This window comes from Strix uralensis, chromosome 5, assembly GCF_047716275.1.
Source record: "Strix uralensis isolate ZFMK-TIS-50842 chromosome 5, bStrUra1, whole genome shotgun sequence".
NCBI classification, from domain to species: domain Eukaryota; kingdom Metazoa; phylum Chordata; class Aves; order Strigiformes; family Strigidae; genus Strix; species Strix uralensis.
This window is the reverse complement of record NC_133976.1, coordinates 87,361,420-87,375,873: the sequence shown is the minus strand read 5'-3', so window position 1 is coordinate 87,375,873 and position 14,454 is coordinate 87,361,420. Positions and strand designations below refer to the sequence as shown.

The 14,454-nt window shown below is 38.1% G+C and overlaps 1 protein-coding gene across 3 annotated transcripts in view; it reads left to right on the top strand.

Moving 5' to 3' along the window:
- The window catches only part of ATXN10 (ataxin 10), a 103,818-nt gene extending 89,875 nt beyond the window's left edge, over nucleotides 1-13,943 (top strand). For all 3 annotated transcript variants that reach the window (XM_074872115.1, XM_074872114.1, XM_074872116.1), the window contains one exon: nucleotides 13,124-13,943. In XM_074872115.1, the coding sequence (XP_074728216.1) occupies nucleotides 13,124-13,311 (188 nt within the window). In that variant the 3' untranslated portion in view covers nucleotides 13,312-13,943. The remainder of the gene's footprint in view (nucleotides 1-13,123) is intronic.
- Nucleotides 13,944-14,454: the final 511 nt, after the last annotated feature.

The following is a 14,454-nucleotide window of genomic DNA, read 5'->3' as shown; positions in this document are numbered from 1 at the left end:
ATCATACGAAAAAGGTGCTTATGACAGACTTTAAATAAGCTAACCTGTTTATTTTTGAAGACTTTTCAGTTAACCAAGTTGTCTGTTTTTTCGCTACTTTCTAACATTTACACTCATGAGTAACACACACAGATGTGCCTCTTTTTTTTTTTTTTTTTTTTTTTTAACTTAATGGCTGTCCTTAGAAATATTTATTACTATTTTAGGAAAAAACATATTATCCAAAGTACTGCAATGTAATAGCTGTTAGTGGTAAAACTTGAAAATCAGAAGTGAAAGGCAGTTTTGAAGATGGAATATTTTTATTTTTTCAGGATGCTTGCCAGTCTTAACCTTTTGAGATTCTTATAGTAGGTCTCTTGATAAATTAATTTTGTGAATGTCTGAATGTAATTGGAATGACCTTATGTAAGTGTGTCCATGTTATATTAACCCCTAATCAGGTATGTTTTTCTGTTAGCCAAAAGTGCAGTCATACTTGAAGAAAAAATACCTTGCTGGGGGGGGGGGGGTGTTGTAGAATCATAGTGGTTGGGGTTGGAAGGGACCTTACAGTTCATCTAGTTCCACCCCACCCCGCTGCCCCGCCACAGGCAGGGCCACCTTCCACTAGCCCAGGTTGCCCAAAGCCCTGTCCAACCTGGCCTTGAACCCTTCCAGGGAGGGGGCAGCCACAGCTTCTCTGGGAAGCCTGTGCCAGGGCCTCACTGCCCTGTATGTACACACACATATATGTGTTTATATATATGAGTAAACACCCAGCTGGCTATGTTTTAGGGGTAAGAATTTTCAGCATTTGTGAAAGGAAGACCTGTGGTTGCTGTGGATATCCATACGTAGGCCCCTTAGTTTCAATAATGGATGAAAATGTAGAAAATACAAGTTACTTTTCAGATACTCCTTCCTTAAGCTTCTGCTGTTATACTCAGTCTGAAAGTCATCTAAGAGGTAGGTTGAAAATACTTTTGACTTCATGGCAGCAGCAAGTATAATTGTGGTTCATGAAACCTCTGGCTAAAGCTAGAAGAAATCAAGTTGCCACAGTCTACAACAATGGCAGTTTGTGAGATGCCAGCAAAGACTTTTAGGGGAGCTGACAGACTTTTTATTTCTAAGTTACAGAGTGCAACCTAAAACAGGCCACATACTGTAAAAAAAGCCTCACAGCTGAACAGAAGCCAGAAGAAAGCAAAAATAGGAGTGTGAGTTGACTTTTTAGAGTAAACCATCATACAGTTGAACATTTGCATGTAAATGTGGCTATCTCATGTATGTTGGCAAGAAAACACAGCATAATGTTACATCAGCAATGGTTGCCTTTGGAAAGCTCACTTTAGGCACTGCCAATGTGTTTAGTAATTTGAGGTGAGTTAACTTGATTCTGTGTTTTCATAAGCGTATATAAAATCATATTATTTCAGTGGATATGGTCAGTGCAAAGGACCTAGACTACTGATGAAAACAGTGATGGCCTCCCCATGCCCAGTCAAGTTCTGCCTACTTGGAAGAAACTACCCTTTTTCTCGTCCCATTAACGCTTTCTTTGCTGTAGAAGTAACTTTCTTTGCTGTAGAAGTAAATTTGAAGTCTACCTGGACTAAGTAGAAGTGTATTCTTTGGTAGAGGGCTTTGATTCTGCATTATCACAGGTTGCTGCTGCTGCAACCCTTATCCTGGGGCACAGAGCACTTAGAATCTTATTTTCTGTAAACCAGTACTGATTGTGTCACTATGAGTTTAACAAAAAAGGTAGATAGTAAGTTTTTAGTGCCCCAGCAGTGGCTGAGGTCAGCAGTAAGAGACTGGGACTTGTCAGCACAGGTAAAGAGCAGAAATCTGTTGGCCTGAACTTTTAGGTTCATAGTGCCAAAGACAACACAAAATATCAGCTGAGTGGAAGCCAGCTACTATAGATGGAATGAGGATGGGAAAAAAAATGGTCAGGCAAGAAGAAATCGCTGTATTGCCACACTCCAGTTCAGACTAATTCAACTCCTATGTGCTGAGAATTCTTCTTTAAAGAGAGAGTGGAAGATTTCTGGTTTGTGGCATGTGCACGAACCTTAGCTCCTTCTCTATATCTTACAATTATATTCAGATGAACTGGTCAGACTAGAAGCTGGAACAGGTACAAGTGTGGTTATTCATTGAGCAAGAACAGTCTGAGAGGGGCTTATTTCTTTCACCTTATTCAGCAGACCAAATCCTATCCTGTTCCTGCAAGTTGCTGGGAACTGTTTATAGCTATATTTTGTTAGATACTAATGGAGTCGAGAGGTCTGTGTGTCTCACAAGGGAATCCCTCTGTGGTGGGAATTTTTGACTGCAGTAGGGGGCCAGTTTCTTAAGTGATTCCCAAGAGGCTTCAACCTTTTTGTTATTTCTCATGGTGAAAGGGGAAGAACACGGCTATTCCCAAACACTGCTTTCAGTTTTAGTTGGGAAGGTCATCTGCCCACCAATGCCTACTTCTATCACTCTGTATCAGGTCATTTTTACACTCTTGAAAGAAGCGTTGCAAGTGAAAAGTTGTGTTCTTACAGAAGTGTCAGTGCACTAAAGAGGTCTGGATTCCCTTTCTATACAGTGTTGAATAAAGTGCCCTGAGTGGGATGATTATAAAACTCTGGAGGGGGAGGATCTAGGTGCATGCTCCCTGTTGAAAAGGGTACAGGAGGCATTTGTGTCACCTAATTTTATTTTAAATCCCTCTTGACATTGGCTTCACATGTGAAGAGTTGGGATAATACAGCTTCCATGTCTTAACCCGTTGTTTATTTCTGTATGTTGTAAACTCTTTGAAACAGAACTCAATTAAAGGTGAAGAACCAAGCAAAAAACTATACCATGTTAAGCATGATATTTGGTAGATCTGAATTCTGACTCAAAGGCTGCACTTCTGAAATGTTTATTGCAAGAAAATGATTGCTTTAGAATGGAAACAGAAATGTGAAGTTTTCTTGTGAGATGTCCTACATCTACTAGCTATATCAGTAATCCATACTGTTCCCCAAGAAAAAATGTTCTCTTCTCAAATGCAACATTCTCCTAATATGAAAAAGACTAAGACCTCAGAGGGAATGCAGTGTGCAGTACAGGAAAAGATAGTCTGAGAAATGAAAGCGCTGTCCCGTTGTTTTGTTTTGTTTTTTTTTTCCCCTCCAGAAATGATCACAGATTAAATTTAGTGTTTGGACATTTAACAAAGTTGTAATTCTTAGTGGTATATTTCAGGTAGCTGATTCCATAATTTCAGGATGCAACTTATTTAGTGCCTCTGCACGATGATTAAAATACTGAAATTCAGAGTTGGAGGGGGGAGTATTAATTTTCTTGAGCGTATATAAAATACTAAACCAGATTTGCAGAGATGTAAATATCAAGTCTAATCTTCAGTATCTCACTTCTACCCAGCTCCAGTAAGTGACAACTACTGTCATTAAGAAACTTGTGATGTACAGGTTCCCTCTTAGAGCTGGAGGAAGTTTAACAGAGGTATACACATTGCAAGAAGGCTCTTTCAAATGTTACATTATAATATTTCTAATCCCTTGAGAAGAGTAATCTCTGTAGGCACCAACTCATGCATGTAAAAGTGAGGAATTAAAGTTAATAACTCTATTTCTAAATCAAATATTGTCATGTTTGTCCTCTGTCCTAATCCTCTTGGTGGATTTAAATCCATGACAGGCTTGAATTCTTGAAAGAAAGCGGATCTTTAGTTACCAGGAGCACCAAAAAAAAAAAAAAAAAGAAAAAAAAAAGAAAAAGAAATGGAGAAAATATAATATTTCACTGCTTTTATAGCTCAAACAGCTTGCTTGATTTTTCTGTAGACTTTCTTCTGAAAAATTCCCCTCTGGGCTGAGACAGAGCACTAGAAATTTGAGACTCAAGGTTTTTGGTTTTTTTAAATAAAGCTTAGGAGTGGTTCAAAAATATTGTTGAGAATGGAATGCCTTCTCCAACCACCTTATCATATTTCAGTCTGTCTTCTTGACATTGTTTCTTGCATACCTCCAAAGAATATTCCGATGTCATATGGCCAATGCTTTGCATAATATCTTCATTCTGACATTTTTCTGTTGTCCCATTTTCGGTCACTATTATTAAAACAAGCTGTAACTTCAGCTGGCAAATGCATTGTCCTATGTAGCTCCTTTCTGATCCTTAAATCGTTTTCCTTCACTTCCCCAGATCTTTGTTTAGACTTTGGTCTTTCTATTTCTGAAATGGTTTCCAAAAATCTAGCCTTTCTTTCTCACTAAGGATATATTTGCAGTCCATTCCATTAACCTTGTCGATTTGTTCTTGTCTCTTGGTGTTCTGAGATTTCTTCAAGGAGGTGCAGCCATTTCCTGAAATTGTAGCAGATATAATTGTGGCTAATGGCTATTTTGCAAAACGTGGGAGAAGAACTTTAGTTGGTTGTAATTTAGCTGCATCTTTCAAAACACCCATTTATTTAACCGTTATTATTTTTGGATGCACGCTGGACATCATCTGGTGTTTATGAGACTGGAACTGCATTTTCATTTACCTTTGTTGTTTTGATTATTTGTCATAAAGTGGCATTTGAAATTACCAAAATCAGCAGGATTATGCTATATAAGTTATTCAGAGACCCTGAATCAATAAGATACTCAACTACAATGCTGAGAGATAAGCTGGCATACAGATCCTTATTGAATTTATATAAAGAGATGAATCTCTAGAGATTATAAAAAGGAAAAGAGCTTCCAGATTGTGAGTCAGCTTATCTTGTCATCTACCTTAGAGTGATACATTATAATTACCTTGACCACATCTCAGATATTAACTAGGTTGGGTTTTTAAGTCTAGTGCCATATTTTGGAAGTTTTATTTGACTTCTATAATTTCCATTTTAAAATGTTTCAGAAAAGCTGTTTATTTCTATATGTATGCATATAAATGCACATGAATATATTTCTGTGTGTAGGTGGAGCTTTTTTCTTTACATGTCCAAGGAAATTTAAAATGACTACAGCCTGCCCGATACTTAATCAGTTTGTGAACACAATTACCATCCCTCTATGCTTTAGTGCTTTACATCTCAATGTTTGCGGTAGGTTTTAATAGTAATTTGATACATGAGTTTCAACTTAATGGAATTTTGCATTTTTTTCTGTACCTGGGAAAAGAAGATAAGCTAAGACATTTCTAACAGTTAGGTAACAGCAATTGAAGCTTTTTCTTTTTAATGTAATAACCTGCTAACTCTCTGGTACCTCTTACAGATAACTAACAGATTTAGTTGTCATGAATTCTTAAAATGGGATTAGTGTAATAAAAGGGACTGTAAGAACCAAATATTATAACTGTGGAGCATTAGCTTGAAATTGATCAAGGGTGTGATTCTTTCTGTTTTAAAACCAGATGATTTATAGTTACTCAAAAATTATGGGTTTCTATTAAAAATGTAAGTCATAATTTTAAAAAAATTGGCAGCCTAAGCAGCAAAAATGAATGTGTCATATTCATGGTTTTAAGCTAGTATTACGAGTCTGAGTATAGGAAAAAGTAAAACAAACTAGAGGTTATGGCTCAGGTTTGTTTTTTTTTTTTAAGTTCTGTAAGTTTTGGCATAAGAGACATTATAATAAAAATAGCCTGACATAACTAAACATGTACTATGACTTTTGTAGCTCCGGAGTACTTGACTGAAATTTTGTGTTTAATTTCATAGTATACTAAGGTGTGTTGGCACTGTGCTCTGAAGTCCCACAGAGCATGAAAAGAGGCACATAGAATATGGATTAAATGTTGTTTAGCTGGCAGGCGTTAAAGACTAATAGCGAACTGGGTATATAATGCTGTTCAGTGGTGTCTTCTGTGATCTGTTAACCTAGAAGTACCAGTGAGCTGGGGAGAAAAATCGCCACATTGGTCTAAGAAACATCTTAGTAACCCAAATTGCTGCAGTAGTAAACAGCACTTTAATGAACATTGGGTGGCATTTAGCTGGGCGTCACTGAAGCGAATGTGGAGTTAAAAGCGGTCAAGCCTTGGAATGAAGAATGAGCTTCATGATTTGGCTCTGGGTGTCGGAATTGGACAGTGCTGAAAATGTGTTTCTGAATGACCTGGAGAATTTGGACTCTGCTTGTGGCATCATAGCTAGGAGTGAGAGGGCGACTGAATACTGTGAGCTTTTGTTTTTCGCTTCTTCTGAATTATTAATAGGCAGAAGGAGCAGGCAACTGCATTGCACCTGTGATCAGCCATATAGCAAATTTTGACACAATTTGTTACATAGCTCTGGCGCCTGTGCTTCAGAAGGGATGCTGAAAAATACAAATGCAGGGAAGTGCTACAAGAATTATGCAAAACTTGGAATATCTCCCTCACTTTCTCTCTTTAGTTCATGCAAAGGGTGCTTACCAAGTGCCTTGATTATGACCTGTAAATTATTTTTTTTTTTATCTATAATGAAAATCTGTGTTTGGAAACAATTCTAAACAAATCTAAACCAGAAAGAAATCACGGGCTGTAATGAATGAGATATTTACTCACTGGAACAGTTTGTTTAGGGACACAGTGAAATCTCCTGGTCGGCGTTGGATGTCTTTCAGAATAAGGCGTGAGTACATCTTGTACATGAAACAGAATCGACAGGCTTCATTTCAAGAGTGGCTGGCCTTTGGTCATCTATGTTCTGTGCAGAAATGTTGAACAAAAGAGGTATAATCATCCATTCTGGTCTTAAAGCATATTTGTTGGCCGTAGATACTTAAATGGGTGAACGTTCACTGGAAGTTAGACATGAGATATAACATGCCTGTCGATTATACAGAAGATCTCAGTCCCATTTTAAAGAAACCTGTATCCCACAAGAAACACTTTAAGAAATGGATTCGTCATTACAGATGATGGGTAGGATGTTCAGAGACTGATCTAAATACAGGTAGCCAGAAAGATGGTGTTTGTCTGCTAGAGGAAGAGGTATCTACTGGCATGGGAGATTAGTGAAGGCTTGGGAACTGGAAAAAAATACTTAATGTACAATTATTTTCTGCTACAGATGTTTCCTAGTTTCTGTCGGCTGTGCATTACAGAGAATGTTGCCTTAGCATTGAAACTATTTACTTTAAACTGAGTAGTTTTGCCCATTTGTCTATTCTGACACGGTATCATGTGAGATCTTTCTCTGGCAAAGCAGTGTTCTTCTACAGAGTGGTATTTGAGCTGTATATCCCAGTTCAGGGTTTTGGGGATAGGATTTCCGTCTTGACCAAAATATTTTGTGGAAGCAAATTTTTTTGTAATGGGAGCAGTTGCAGTAAGCATCAGCAGCCCACCCTGGTCTTTCTGTCCCAGGAAGGTGTAGGAAAGGGCTGGTTGCAGGCATCTTATTCCATGCGTTTCCAGTGAAGCTTTGCTGCCACGCAGTGGTGGAGATTGAAGCTTGTTTGGCAATGGTTGGTCCAACCCTCCTACTGATCTCTTGGACCAGGTGAGAGTTACCTGTAGCAGAAATGAACCTCTGCTTTAGGTTCCCTAGGGTTAGAAATCTGACCCCTAAAAAGACTGATCCAGAATAAATGCCTCTTCCAGCATCCAATGGTGCCTCTTCACCTCAGAGGCTTCTAGGTTAGATGAGTTGTGCTGTGTCTGCTCTGCAAGAGCCAGGTCAGACAGGGGAGGGAAGGAAGGATGGACATTCCCAGGTGATAGAGCACTGCCTGTTTCTAGCTTTTAAACCCAGAATGTGGTGACTGCAGTCATAGGTGATAATAACTGCTATGGAATAAATAAAAATACAGGCAACCGAAATATTTTAGACCTTTTTATTCGAACTTCTAGGCAGAATATTTTAAGTTTGTATAGGCTGAATTTCTGAAGTTTTCTGATGCTGATAATTTAATGTCAGGTATAAATAGAGTCCAAAGCATTAATTATAAAAATATTAATTAGCTTCTTTAAAATAAGTAAATAAATTAAGATAAAACCTCTAGTTCTTCACATTTTCTGTGATTACTCTTTTGGTAATGTCTTAAGCACAAATAAAAGTTACATAAAAAAGGTAAAGGAGTTGCGAGGAATTGCTGTCATCTTATACAGCTTCTAGGACTTCATAAAACTACTAAAACCCCCAACAGGAAGAAACTCATGGAGCTTTGTAAGCACTTTGGCTGGCTGTGAGGGACCAAAATCCTGACTGTCTACTACGTGTGGTCAATCACAGCACGTTGATCCAAACTGTGATTAACGGTTGCAGTAGCTGTCTAGAGACCTCTTTTAGTGGTGAGAAGAATTATCTTCAAGTCACTGTGAAACAAAAGTACTTAAAAGGACTGAAAGACTTGAGGGGGAAATGGTTTATGTCTTTTCAACATGATCCAGTCAGGTCTGTAAGTGGAAGTAATTCTTCTAACGTGACACTTTAGTACTTCGTTCCTGTCTACAGAAGTTTTAGTGATAATTGGATTACTTGTTGAAGACCAGAAGGAAACATAATTAACAAGAATTGTATTTTCATTATCTCTGGTTTCTAGCCCGGGAGCCCTGTTTCAGAAAAGCTCTTAGAGAAGTTGGGTGGCTTTAGCTGTTGCATAAACAGCCCATTTGACTAGGGTTCCAACCCATGTGGGTTGTCTTTCTTGCTAAAGTTTTGTATCTCTTCCTATATTTGATTAAAATGTAGTTAATATTTAAATAGTCAAAAATCTGGTTTAAATGAGGTAATGGAATTGGGCAAAGAATATCCTTTTTCTCTCATTAGGCCAAATGACTCTTAAGGAAGAAAGTTCCCTCAGTAATCATTTGATTATTGACAATCAATTGTAGTGCGGGGAACTGAAATAAAAAAAAGTATCTACACTGTACAATAAATCAATCTCTCCACCAAGGATATTATATTTAGAAATTCCTCAGTATTAGTAACTATCAAAGGGACTTAAGAAAACAGATGTACGTATTTCATTTTTTTGTCACCACTTTTCAGCATCCTGTATTGGTTAATGATAATACTTAACTTTTAAAACTTACTACTTGCCTTTTTCAAGCAACATACTTTCAAGATTACTTATGCATTGCAGTATAGCTACCTCATCAGACTGAAGCCTCATTAAAAATTATGTCTACTATCCTTCATCCATAGAATCCAAATTGTTTTATAGAACAATTCATAGGGCTTCCGATGGCTGCAATAGACTTGCCAATAACTTTTAGTCCAAATTGGACCTCCTAATATGAGAATGTAAATCTGGAATAGTCTCTTAGGGAAATGGTTTGTAAGTCGTCCTCTCCAGTAATGCATCACAATGGGATATTGGTTAGCAACTCCTGACAGTATGTGGTTGTATTTTCACACACCATTAAACTTATAAAACAGTCACTGTGCTATTGCTAGCATTGACTCTAGCAACCCCCTGTAGTAGAATCCATATGAAAAAGAATTGTGAAAAGTTCCCTTTGCAGTCAGTGGCAAAACTTCCACAGGATTTAGTGGCATAGATTTTTGTGGTTTATTCCAGATAGTAAAATTTTTCATCCTCCAGGGCAGATTTCCAGCACATTTTCTCCACCTCTCTTCCTTTCTTCCTGTATGCCCCGCTCCCTGACAAATGAAGTTATGGCCCAGAGGAGTTTAGATGATAAATTTTAAATTGCTGTATGAAGATGTTACACAAGTATGGAACAGAGAGCAAGTCGATTCAGTTTTGTTATTGTTGGTATAAGTCAAAATAACATAGGAATCCCATAGCATACAGTACTGATGATTTTTGAAAGAGGCGCGCTATAAATGCGTACGAATGTTTGCTTTCATTTCCTACACACAGGTAGTCTAGTAATGAAGCTCCTGCAAAAAGAAATGAAAATTTTTATTTCTTTTGCATGCCTTCTGCACTGTGACGGAGATATTCTGATCTTCACTTCCTTGTCTATAATTCATTTGAGAGTGCAGTAGGTCCTCTTGGAAAAATCTAGACAAGTCTATGCAATCAGATCTACTGTGCTTGCTGCATTTCTTTTCTTTTATGCGGTTTCACAAGAAGCAGGCTCATGCTCTTATTTGTAGTAACTATGGAAACTTTAGAAGCTCTTTTTCTAAAGCTGAGCATACAATAAAGTGCTTAAAGTGTTGGTAAGGATTAGAGACTCTAGAATATGTTTAATTTTCTCTCTGTGTCTCTATCTTTGGAGAGGAGCAAGAGGGTAATGTGAATATTAGCTGGGGACTAGCTTTAATCTCTGCTGACACTTAAGTCTGTCTAGGTCTGCACACAGCCATCCAAAGGTCTTAGCCTCACACAGCATGCGAACAAGGGAAATCATGCATATTCATGACTGAATTTACAATGGAAAACCTACATGCAGAAAAGAGTTTTTGAGTGAGTGAAAACGTTATTGAAACCATTTTGCAGCTTCAGCTACAGTAGTCAATAATGATAAATGCCATAATGATGGTAGAGTTCATAAGATAATAGGGATGTCTTAGATATTATGTAAGCATGAATGGATATGATAATAGGAAAACATTTGCTGTGGGGTTTAGCAGTGGTTTTGTGTTGAAGGACATAAAGATGATGGTAACAGGATTATTCCCAAGGCTAATACATTAAAAAATATTTTTGGGAGTACTTTTTCTCTGTGTGGCACTTGGCACGATTGAGGACTGTCACTCTTTGAAAATAACTTTTTTTTTAATTTTAGGAGGTATTCTTTTATGCAAGTGCTGTATTTTATGCAGAGTTTCATTTTAGGAACACAACACAAGAAGTCTGCTCCTCATCCCAGGAGCAGAGCCAGGGAGGATAGTAGCATGTTTCTCACAGTTCATTGGGAGATCTTCATATTAGTTTTTGGCACTTGTGAAATGCCTTAAATCACACCTTGGAAAGACCTGCTAGGTATCAGCCTTTGTTCTTCTGTTTGTTCATGTGCATTCATCAGCTTGCGTACTTTACTATTCTGAAATTTATTTTCACCATTGGAGCTGATGAGTGAGATTCTGCTTATATATGATTTGATTGGTATTTTATTGTTGGTTTATAGACTCAAGTGTAATCTTCAGTGGAAATACTCGGTTTATGTAACTTACATGTAGTTTGGCACTTGTCTTTTCACTTAACCATAGTAGTGATACACTGACAGAAGAGAATACATTGATATTCTCAGTTGTGTTCACCTATTAAGACTTTGATGTGATACATAATTATTTTTTTTCTTAATTTCTCTCCTCTGTCATTACCCGACCTGGATCCAGCCTTTTGCCAGAATATTTTAAACAAAGGAGTTATGCAGCATGGTTCCTGACAAAGTCTGAAGAACTCTGACAGAAAAAAGCCCTGTAGTTGTTACTGCTTTGCCATTTTTCAGTCCTGGGTTGCTTGAACATGAAAATAAATATGAACTGCTATTAAAAGGCAGGGGGCTGTTCCACTGGTGCGTGCCGGCACAGGATTGTTCCCTAGCACATAGGTTCCCGTGACACTTGTCCAAGCTACTCTTCATTTAAACCTTTCTCTGTCTGTTGATGATTCCTCATGTGCTTTTTATCTCAGTCCCTTCTCTAGTCTCTTTTGGCATCGAAGTAGAGCTGTGGTTAGGTATAGTCATAAACTTGTGTTTTAGTCTCCTCTATTCTCAGTTTATCACTTGCTCTCTCTTAAAATGTAATCTCATGAAGGCAGGACCGGGTCTTACATTAAGCAAGGTGTTCCTGCTACGTTCTGTTGTTTGTCCACATTGTCTGGTGCGTCCAACAACCCCGCAGGAGTGACTGTAAGATGTTGAAGGTGTAAGCAGAGATGTAAGCCTGAGGACTAGCTGGAAGTGGCACAAGGTAGCCACAACAGCCAGTGCAAGGCACACAGAGAAAACGGCAACACTGCTACTGTGAGAATGTGCGTGCCGTGGTACTGGATTTTCCAAATGCTGTCATGATAGATTGTGTAAGAAAGTCCAGTTCCTGTATTTTATTGTTTTGGCTGAAGTTCCCATCTTCCACAACTGAGGAGTTTTCCCCTTCAGTCACCCCCTGGCAAATGCCCATAAGAATACTGTCTTATCTCTGTGCTTAGACACTGTCCAACCCAAAAGATGTCAAGGAGATGAGTAAATTATGCATATTCTTCTACTGGATGTGAAGCTACATGTAGTAAATAATTGGTGCCCTGCAGGCAAACCACTTTTGTGTGATTCAGAATGGCTTGCCTCCCGTATGGGTAACTTGGGAAAGATTATATCATAACATAGCTTTTCAGCTGCAGAATTGGGGCTAACATCTCTGACACATCATAAAATGAACACTGTAGTTCACTTGGAAGATGCCTGACTGATAATCCTGGGAATGTAAATCCTTTGTCTATGGCCCTGACATGTGCCTCAATCCTGGCCTCAAGGGACCACCTTAGAAGGTGAATGAGTTGCAGCTTGTGCCCATTTAAATGTGAGCAGGAGCTACCTGCTGGTGATCTTGGTGTCTGTTCTCTTGGCATGTTTGTGAAAGCACCCAGGCACAAACAACCAAGTTTAGATAACATTAGAAGTTAAATATTTTGAAGTGTCTCCCACATTATTTATGCTACTTTCAGTTGTTAACCTACAGAAGAGACGTTTCTCTTTTTCTACATTTCTTCAGCTTCTAGAGTGAAAATAATAGTTGTCTTCTTTCTTGTACCTGGTTTACAGCTCATTTAGTTTGCCAGTTCTTGGAAGTGCAGTGTCGGAAGTGTTCAGATCATAAACACGGTGACTGACTTTTTTTTTATTATTTTTTTTAATCTCACTAGGAAGATCATTGGAACATTTCAATTAACTGTAATTTTGGTTTAAACAATATGTCCTTTTAATTCCTGCAGTTCATTTCTGTTTTGGTTTGGTTGGGTTCTTTAATTCAAGATAAAACCTAATAAACTTGCCTGAAGTTAATGGACATACCTCATTTAAGCTTAAATTACCTCATATACGAGTATTTGCAGGTTCAGAGTCATTGCCTGTAAATGTCTTTTTCTAACCCTTGGTTTCTACTGTTTTTCTGGGTTTGAGGGATGGGGGCAGGGGGGTGTGCAGCAGGGGAAGGTGAATGCAGTAATAAATTAAAACAAGCATTGTTTCATCTTTAAATAAATAAATGATCCTTAACTTTGTCCAACAGTTGTGAACCAGTGGGCAGTATATGCTATCCGCAATCTCACTGAACAGAATGAGAGAAACCAAGACCTCATTGCACAGATGGAAGAGAAGGGGCTGGCAGACAATTCCACCCTTGAGAGTATGGGTTTAGAGACAGAGAAACGAGATGACAAGTTAATTCTGAGATCTGTCAAGAAAAAGCCCTCGTGAACAAAAAATTAAGAACAGTCAAATCATTAAAAAAGGATTTATCTTTTAAAAATATTTTTCCCTGTTCAGACAATCAAGATTTCTTCTGTTTTAGTTCCAGTCTGCTGGAAGTGTTACGTTCATTCTCAGAAAAACTGCCAAATGATACTTCTGCCTCGCTGTTGTAAACAAAAGGACACCTATACATTTTCTAAATACCTAGGTAAATTAACCTATGGAAAAAGATCCTTCTTCTCAAATAGTTAAAATTTCAGTGCTTGCTTGGTTTTTTCAGTAGAAAGATGTCATGCATGCAGTATTAAGTTGTTATAATTTCCATTGTTGAACCTGGAGATAACTATCATTAAAAACTCAGCAAAGAAATAACTGCTTTGCAGTCTGCCTTCTCCATTTAAACGATCTGTGCTGAGTCAGGGCTAAACAGTGAAAGTTACTCGTTTTCAATCATGGTGCTTAAATATCTCTCCTTATACAAGGATCAGTGGAACACTGGATGTACATAAATATTTAGTGAATTAAACACAACATGCCTTCTGTATATTTGAGTTATTAGTAAATTGTTTCTTCTACCTTGTTACCTTTCAGTCTTCATGACAAGTATATTAAAAACAAAGCTGAAGCTGTTGTGGCAACAGATGCTACATTCCTTTGCACTGGGGCATGTCTCTGTTTTGGAGACTTGGGTGTTTGTTTGAATTTTATTTGTTCCTTTGGATGGTAAGTCAGCCCACTTTCCTTTTATTTTGCACTTCTCATGGGTTTTCTGAACTCTGGCAGACTGCTGAAGAGGTAGTTTCTCACTGTGATTAATTCTAGCAGTTTCTTTTCACCCCTCTGCCTTTCCAAAACATTGACAAAACTCATTTCCAGTTAATTAATTCAAGAGAGGCAGAAGAATGGAAGGCCCTGCCTCTTCATTTTGGGTACCCTCCTATATTGTTGTTGGACCCTGCCACTGTGGAATGTGGCATGAATGAGATGGGGGGAGAAGGGGGGGTGAAGAAAGGGCGGGGGGGCACAGTTAACTCTGTGTGTGCCATAGCTTTGCCCTGGTAGCCAAGTGTAATCCTCCATGCATAAGCAAGACAAGAATTACAGCTTAATATTACTAGCACTTGTGTGTCGCTGTCGTTTTGTTATCTT